This window comes from Dicentrarchus labrax, unplaced genomic scaffold (genome assembly GCF_905237075.1).
Source record: "Dicentrarchus labrax unplaced genomic scaffold, dlabrax2021, whole genome shotgun sequence".
In the NCBI taxonomy this organism is placed as follows: Eukaryota; Metazoa; Chordata; class Actinopteri; family Moronidae; genus Dicentrarchus; species Dicentrarchus labrax.
In genome coordinates this window covers 7,051,131-7,060,148 of record NW_026136721.1, presented here as the reverse complement: position 1 = coordinate 7,060,148, position 9,018 = coordinate 7,051,131, and the positions used below count along the sequence as shown (strand labels likewise).

Here is a 9,018-nt window from a genome sequence, read left to right as displayed (position 1 = left end):
TTGTTTGCTGGACACCACCTCGACAGCCAGCGGTGGAATGACAACATGCGGCTATGTCATCACTGGTCACATTGGGGAGGGGTCCAGAGAAAACTACCGAGTCCAACATTGTTTTTGCATAATTACACACCGACTCCACATTAATTTTGGTGACCTCCGATTGGTGTGATTGGGTGTCATTACCGCCGACGTGAATAACTATCTCATTATATTTATGTTTATCTTTCGCCAGCAGCTTTAAATAGGATTCGATGTCGCCCGCTCTGGCCCCAGGGATACAATTCAATTCAATTCAATTCAATTCAATTTTATTTGTATAGCGCCAATTCATAACAGAAGTTATCTCAGGACACTTTTCAAATAGAGCAGGTCTAGACCGAACTCTTTAACATTAATTACAGAGACCCAACAGTACCACCATGAGCAAGCACTTGGCGACAAGGGCAAGGAAAAACTGCCTGTTAAAAGGCAGAAACCTAGGACAGATCCTCCGGCTCTAGGTGGGTGGTCGTCTGTCTCGACTAGTTGGGGTGAGAGAGAGAGCGAGAGAGAGAGAGAGAGAGAGAGAGAGAGAGAGAGAGAGAGAGAGAGGGCAGAGAGAGAGAGCGAGAGACAGACAGACAGACAGGTGCACAGCAACAACAGTATTGGCAATGGCAGTCAAGCAGGACCATGGCAGGAGGCTCCACCAGGATCCATGAGAACCTGCGAGACAAGAAAGCACAAGAACTCCGGGGAAGAAGTGGAGTTAGTAACATGCATTAAAGGGACATGAATGAGTGCAGAAAGAGAGAGGAAGAGAGTATCTCAGTGCACCATGGGAAATCCCCCGATAGTCTAGGCCTATAGCAGCATAACTAAGGGATGGTTCAGGACTCACCTGATCCAGCCCTAACTATAAGCTTTATCAAAGAGGAATGTCTTAAGCCTACTCTTGAATGTGGTGAGGGTGTCTGCCTCCCGAACCACAACTGGAAGCTGGTTCCACAGGAGAGGAGCTTGGTAACTGAAGGCTCTGGCTCCTGTTCTACTTTTAGAGACTATAGGAACCACAAGTAGCCCAGCATTCAGAGAACGTAGTGTTCTAGTGGGGTAATAGGGTACTATGAGCTCTTTAAGATATGAAGGGGCCTGACCGTGAAGAGCTTTATAGGTGAGGAGGAGGATTTTAAATTCTATTCTACATTTTATAGGGAGCCAATGCAGAGTAGCTAGTACAGGAGAGATGTGATCTCTTTTTCTAGTTCCTGTCAGTACTCGTGCTGCAGCGTTCTGAATTAATTGGAGCGTTTTAATGGACTTATTGGGGCAACCTGATAATAAGGGTTGCAGTAATCCAGCCTTGAAGTAACAAATGCATGGATTAGTTTTTCTGCATCTGTCTGTGATAGTATGTGTCTAATTTTGCTAATATTACGTAAATGAAAGAAAGCAGTCCTAGAGGTCTGCTTTATGTGGGAGTTAAATGACAAATCCTGATCAAAGATAACTCCAAGATTCCTGACAGTGGTGCTAGAGGCCAAGTTAATGCCATCTAGAGTGACTATATCTTTAGACAATGAGTCTCTAAGGTTTTTGGGGCCAAGAACAAGAATTTCGTTTTTTTCTGAGTTTAACATCAGAAAATTGCAGGTCATCCAGGATTTTATGTCCTTAAGACATGTTTGTAATTTAGATAATTGATTAATTTCATTGGGTTTGATTGATAGATATAACTGCGTATCATCTGCATAACAGTGAAAGTTAATGGTGTGATTCCTAATAATGTTGCCTAAAGGGAGCATATATAAAGTAAATAGTATTGGTCCAAGTACAGAACCTTGTGGAACTCCATGACTAACTTTAGTATTTATGGAGGATTCATCGTTAACATGTACAAACTGAGAACGATCTGATAAGTATGACTTAAACCAGGTTAGGGCAGTTCCTTTAATGCCAATTTGATGCTCAAGTCTCTGTAAAAGAATATCATGGTCAATGGTGTCAAATGCAGCACTAAGATCTAATAATACAAGTACAGAGACAAGTCCATTGTCAGAAGCAGTCAGAAGGTCATTATTAACTTTAACCAGAGCTGTCTCTGTGCTATGATGAACTCTAAATCCTGACTGAAAATCCTCAAATAAACTATTGTTATGTAGAAAGTCACACAACTCTTTGGCGAATACTTTCTCCAGAATCTTAGAGAGGAAGGGGAGGTTAGAAATCGGTCTATAGTTGGCTAAAACCCCTGGGTCAAGAGTGGGCTTTTTAAGAAGGGGTTTAATTACAGCTACTTTAAAGGACTGTGGTACATATCCTGATAATAAAGAAAGATTAATCATATCCAGTAAAGAAGTGCCAATTAAGGGAACAACTTCTTTAAGCAGCCTAGTTGGGATCGGGTCTAATAGACAGGTTGATGGCTTCGATGAAGAAATGATTGAAGTTAACTGATGAAGATCGATAGCAGAAAAACAGTCTAAATATACATCTAAGTTTACATTGACAGAAGTCCCTGAACTTGGAGAGCCACTGATAACTGTTGATGGCAGTTGGTGATTAATTTTTTCTCTAATAGTAATAATTTTATTATAGAAGAAGCTCATGAAGTCATTGCTACTTAAGTTTATGGGGATATGTGGCTCGATAGAGCTGTGACTCTCTGTCAGCCTGGCTACAGTGCTGAAGAGGAACCTAGGGTTGTTCTTATTTTCTTCTATTAGTGCTGAGTAATAGGCTCCTCTGGCATTACGGAGGGCCTTTCTATAAATCTTAAGATCATCTTGCCAATTTGAGCGATATTCTGATAATTTGGAAGAGCGCCATTTCCTTTCAGATTTCCTAGCTATTTGTTTTAACTGGCGGGTTTGGTGGTTGTACCAAGGTGCTAGTCTCCTATGTTTTAATAATTTCCTTTTTATAGGAGCGATAGAGTCTAATGTTGATCGTAGTGAGCCTGTAGCACTATCGACAAGATTATCAATTTCAGAGGGACTAAAGTCGTTATAGGACTCTGTTAAATTCAGACATGGCATTGAATTAAACACTGAAGGAATCTCCTCCTTAAATTTAGCTACAGCACTGTCAGATAGACATCTGCTGTAGGAAGTTTTGCCTAATGGCTTATAATCTAATAGTATGAATTCAAAAGTTATTAAATAATGGTCAGATAGGAAAGGATACACTTAACTATGGTCGCTGGCTTCGCTAACTTCATGTTTCTGACTATGGAGCTGCCAATTACCAGAGTTGGTTCCTCAGCGGGTGTGTCGCTGAGTGGGGAAAATGTATTGGAAACGTGAATCTGTTTGTGGTGAACTGTGGGCTTCGGTGGTTTGTTCTCCCTCCGTCCAGTCACCCACTCTCCCTGGCTTCCCGGCTGCTCGGGAACTACCGGAGGACGGCTAACAGAAGCTACCTTCGGTTGGCCTGCACCGACTACTGGGGGCTGGCTAACTATAGCGGCTAAAGATAATTCTGTGGTGCGGTACCGTACTTCTAGTTCACTAAGCCCCGCCTCCAGCGCAGTGAATAAACTACACTTTATACATGTACCACTATCATTAAATGAGGCAGAGGAATAACTAAACATCCTTTTTTATTATGATAATATGTTATGTAGGGAAATGAAACACTGGTTGGCTGACAGATCTGTTTAGACACAAAATGATGGAGCAGGTCACATATTGTCATTTGTCATTTCATTTAAATCTGTTGGCTGTTTGTAATTGCAACAGTCTTTTTTTATTGATTCAAGTGGTAGTATTATTACTCAGGACAAGTCTTATATTGCTATGCTAATGAAGACTGCTTGTAAAAATGCCATCAGAGGTTTCATAAATATGTGTTTTATTGCAGTAATTGAAATTACAAAACACAGCTGATGAAGTTGTAAAAGTGTTTTCAATGAAATCTGTGACAAGGGCAATATAGAATATGTATATGTGTATGTATATATATATATATATATATATATATATATACATATACATCTAGTACATAGTGTTTTTTATTATTTCCCTACTCTTACTGTTCATTTATACTGTTTTGTCTCTATCCACTTTGCTGCTGTTACATTGAAATTTCCTCATTGTGGGACAAATAAAGGAATATCTATCTATCTATCTATCTATCTATCTATCTATCTATCTATCTATCTATCTATCTATCTATCTATCTATCTATCTATCCAACTCCCATTCACCTGTTCCCTCTTCATAATGGCTTGCCCTTTCTTGGAGGATGTACTGGATGAGGAAGCCCTAATCCTCAGACGAGCATTTAGGCATGAAAGAGTCTTCCGGGACAGGTCAGACCCATTGGCCGTTGGAGATGACTATCTCATTGAGAGATACAGATTCTCAGGTGATGGACTGAGATATTTATGTAGGCTGCTGGGTCCAAAAATACAGCACCAGATGGCAGGAAGCCATGCTCTCAATTTACCACAGATGGTCTGTGTTACATTGAGATGTTTTGCAAGTGGGAGCTTCCTTTGTTCTGTTGGGGATGCAGAGAACCTCAATAAAGGAACCATTCGCAGCACATATCCTGGCTTGGTGGGCCGCCCCCTGTGCCAATTCTATGGGCTTTTTTTTTAACTGCTACAATCATACAGACATTCAACATGTCAGCAGACACCTAATCTATTCACCTCATTTGTTCACTGTAATCTACTTTAAAGTCACTTACCAGCCTGCAAAATGTTCTTGTATTTAACTTTTTAAATATTTTTAATGTAACTTGCTGCCAGGTCTTTTTATGGCCAGACAAGTTTGTTCTTTATGAATTGTTTGCACTTAATCATACTCTACGTTTAAGTAACATGCACCACTACTTGCCACATTTAAAGCAAAGTGTACAACAGTTGATTAGTGGACTTACAGTAACTCCTTTAGTCCTTTAATTGTAGCCTAATTATGACAGTTCCAGTGGAGCACTGTTTATTCATTGTGCAGTTTTGGACTACTTAAGCATTAAGCCGGTCCGCTATTGTCTGCCAGGCTTTCTCTCTTTCTTTAACTTTGGCATTGATATTGCCTTTTTTTCTTATATCTTTCACCTCTTCATAGAACTCCATCAGGAGCTGTTTTTCAGCGGCCGTGAAATATGAAGCACAACTCTTATCCATGTTCCCATCTGTGATTCTGTGAGCGATCGCGAGGTCTATTTCAGTATGCCGTGAACACGCACTTATCCCCACTGTCTACACCTGGCTTAACATAGCCGCGCCTTTTAATCCTGGCTCAGCAAACGTGCAACCAATTAAGCCATGATACGCCAAGCAGGCTAGGTCAAGCCGCGCTTGCTCAATTATCCTGGATTTCTTTATTCTACTTTTGTGCAATACCCCTCTGTTGTTGTTGGAGCAGCTGTGCTTGTTGTCAGGGCAGCTGTTGCTGTTGGAGCAGCTGTGGTTATTGTCGGGGGAGCTATTGTTGTTGGAGCAACTGTGGTTGTTGTTGGAGCCGCTGCAGTTTTTGTCGGAGCCGCTGTGGTTGTTGTCTGGGCAGCCTTTGTTGTTGGAGCAGATTTGGTTATTGTCGGGGCAACTGTCATTGTTGTAGCAGCTGTGGTTGTTGTTGGAGCTACTGTGGGGGTTGTTGGAGTAGGTTTGGTTGTTTGATCTACTGTGTTGCTTGTTGGAGAACCTGTGGTTGTTGGAGCAGCTGTGGTTGTTGTCGGGGCAGCTGTTGTTGTTGGAGCCATTGTGGTTGTTTGAGCTACTGTGGTGGTTGTTGGAGCCACTGTGGTTGTTGTTTGAGCTACTGTGGTGGTTGTTGGAGCATATGTGGTTGTTGTTGGAGACACTGTGGTTGTTGTCTGGGCAGCGGTTGTTGTTGGAGCAGCTGTGGTTATTGTCGGGCCAGCTGTCGTTGTTGTAGCAGCTGTGTTTGTTGTTGGAGAAGCTGTAGTTGTTGTCAGGGCAGCTGCTGTTGTAGAAGCTTTGGTTATTGATGGGGCAGCTGTTGCTGTTCGAGCAGCTGTGGTTGTTGTTGGAGGTACTGTGGTGGTCGTTGGAGCCATTGTGGTTGTTCATTGAGCTACTTTGGTGGTTGTTAGAGCGACTGTGGTTGTTGTTTGAGCTACTGTGGTGGTTGTTGGAGCAGCAGCTGTGGTTGTTTGAGCTACTGTGCTGGTTGCTGGAGAAGCTGTGATTGTTGTCACGGCAGCTGTTGCTGTTGTAGCAGCTGTGGTTGTTGTCGGAGCCGCTGCAGTTGTCATTGGAGCCACTGTGGTTGTTGTCGGGACAGCTGTTGTGTTTGTTGGAGCCATTGTAGTTGTTGATTGATTGCCCTGTCCATTGCCTGAGGCTGGATGGATCAGGTTGGATAAGTATAACACTCAGATTTTGAAGTCAGATTTCAAACCAAGTCACTAAGCATAAGCATATTTTAGTGGGAATTATTTACTCAGACTCACCAATAAACAGGAGAAGGATAAAATAGATCTTTGTCATAATTGTTCAATGGTGCTTGGGTTTTGACAACACAATATTTTTTTGTTAGATTCAGTTTCAACAGTAACAAAAGAACAATCATATGACACATCAGTTTTTTACTATTTACTAATCTAAACTAACAGACCTTATTGTCAATCACAGAATAACCAAACTGTATACAATGTAAGACTTACAGTTTATCCTGACAATAATTGTATTTGTTTTATTTCATTATCCACTGCGTGTTTAAGACAATATTACTTTGTTAGCTGTAATATAAAGGAAAACTACTCCCATTTCTTTCAAGAAAAAATTAATATTAGGTCAGACAAATAAGGGTCATCATTGTTTTGTGATGTTTTTCAACATCTACATTATTTTGGGAATAATATAAGTCAAATAAACTGTAAAGTCTAATAACCAAATATCTTAAGCTGTAGTCACACACAATAATTAAAAAATGAGAAACAGTTTTCAAAATGTGTCTGTTTTCTTCCAGAAAAAAACTAATTGACGATGTTCATTTAAAGTCACACGCTTGATAAAGATCAAATGTATAATTCAAGTATAATTGAAGATAGACAACTTGCATTGATTGAAACTGAACAAATATTAATCATTGAAATACTTACAGATTTTGTCTAATGTTGACTTGCCTTCACTGCAGTGACTGAAGTTGTGATGCTCTCTGATTCCACCTGTTCAGTATCCTTTGCTGTTACAGTATTATATATATTTGCACAAAGCAGGTTGAATGACATTAGGCTCAGACCAAAGATATAAATAATTTGTATGAGTAATGTGTGTAAGGTGTGGTCACCCTTTTAATAGCTTATTCATCCTTCTTTTATTTTGTTGATATATTATGTCGGGAACAAAAACACTGGTTGGCTGACAGTCCACCATGTTGAACCTCCATGTTTCTGCAGTAGCCCAGAATGGACAAACCAAATGTTGGCTCTAGATCGGGCCTTTCAGTGTTTCTCCTACAGGCTTAGAAGGGGGAGTTGTATTCAGTTGGGTACAATTTGCAACCTCACCGCTAGATGCCACTAAATCCTACATCTGGGTCCTTTAAGTCTAGAGGAACCAGAGTTTTAAGGTTGTCATGGCTTTGATTTGGTCTGAATTACACTGGGTGTTCCGGGAAAAAGTAACAAGCTGAAAAACACAAGATTTACACACACTGAAACTAACAAATCTTTAACGCACCTCAGATGAGTGCTGCCTAATCTCCTTCATGAACTAATGGATTACCTTGGTAGAGGTCCTTGATGCGAGTGCAAAGTTTGTCATTGAATGTAAGTAAATAAAAGAAGCACAATGTTAAATCAGTGCAGCAGTAGGGAATGTAACAATGTTTTCGGTGATGTTTGGTGATGTTTATGGCCACTGAGCACACAGTAGAGTTGAAGACTGACTTTGCACTACAGATTCAATGAATGTGGACAATGTTTCCATAACCGCTGCTGAATGTTTGATTTACATCTTCTGGAAGAAAGCAGAGCACTTGTCAATCATCTGTTGCATAACCTAGCTGATGCCTGTTCCAACAAATATTTGTTGATTCTTGCCAAATCAAACAAGGCTTGTCAAAAAATACCGGAGATGGGCTAGTATGAACAAGGAGATGAAAATGAATCATGACATGGTTGAAGAAAACGGGGAACAAAGTACGTCTGTTCAGCTCTTCAATTAATTCAAGTGGCACACATATCTTCTGGTTAACCCTGGTGTGATGGGGGGGACTTCACTTTTGCTTGGACTTCATGATAAATGTGCAATATCACGTTTTATCTTTGCAAAACTGCAATAAACTCAAAATATGTCAACTTGCTGGTGACCCTTGAGAAAAAGTAATAGAATAATATAAATAAAAATTAAAAAATCTTACATTTTATCTTAGAATATATCATCTGTCAGAATCGGATTTTTGCACTGTTTGTATTTGGTTTTATTCTTAACGTTTGCCTATTCCTTTTCAAAGAAATGTGATACAGAACTAATTAACAATAACTTTATTATCACAACCAGCAGTTCATGAGAAATTGCCAACCTTGCCTCATATTGTAATGTCAATGAAGACTTAGATATTTATCCTGATATATTATTAACAGCTTTATGAATAGTCACACTGCACTACCCTAGCCTTGACAGCAGTTTAATTGTTAGTGGTATAGTACTATTTAAAATGCTTACAGGTCACTTTGTGTGATGTTTTTGGTAAAATTTAGGAGTCATTGCTACTTACACTTGTCTGTTGAATTAAAATTATTATACACCATGGGTTTACTACACAATCCTAACAGAAACAAATGTGAATAAATAAATAATAAAAGAAAAAGAAAAAACAAAATACACTTGTTATTTGCATTTTACACTTTAATACATTAAATATTGCATTTTAACATATATATATACAAATGTACACTACAGAGCAATCACCACAGAATGCTAGACAATGTTCCTTACAGTGTAATGCAATCAAATACAAAATAACTCGACTATGGATATTAAATCTCTCCTTGATTACATTAGATGTAAGAGCTTTTATATTGTGCCTGCTCACTGTATGTGGTTCATATGGTTCTCTG

General features: G+C 39.6%; 1 protein-coding gene across 1 annotated transcript; it reads right to left on the bottom strand.

The window, feature by feature from the left end:
- Nucleotides 1-3,596: 3,596 nt before the first annotated feature.
- LOC127354982 (GATA zinc finger domain-containing protein 14-like) lies at nucleotides 3,597-7,115 on the bottom strand. Its single transcript, XM_051385393.1, has 3 exons — nucleotides 7,057-7,115; nucleotides 5,361-6,296; nucleotides 3,597-3,633 (listed from the first exon to the last, which is right to left on the bottom strand). Exons 2-3 carry the CDS (start codon nucleotides 6,020-6,022, stop codon nucleotides 3,597-3,599), a joined length of 699 nt encoding a protein of 232 aa, XP_051241353.1. The 5' UTR covers nucleotides 6,023-6,296; nucleotides 7,057-7,115.
- Nucleotides 7,116-9,018: the final 1,903 nt, after the last annotated feature.

Excerpts from the sequence above, each read along its gene's own strand:
- LOC127354982 (XM_051385393.1), bottom strand. The coding sequence starts at position 6,022 with ATGAACAACCACAATGGCTCCAACGACCACCACAGTACCTCCAACAAC. Across the intron at positions 3,634-5,360 it reads AACAGCTGCCCTGACAACAA|ATCTGTCAGCCAACCAGTGT; the intron begins GCACAGCTGCTC and ends GTGTCTAAACAG.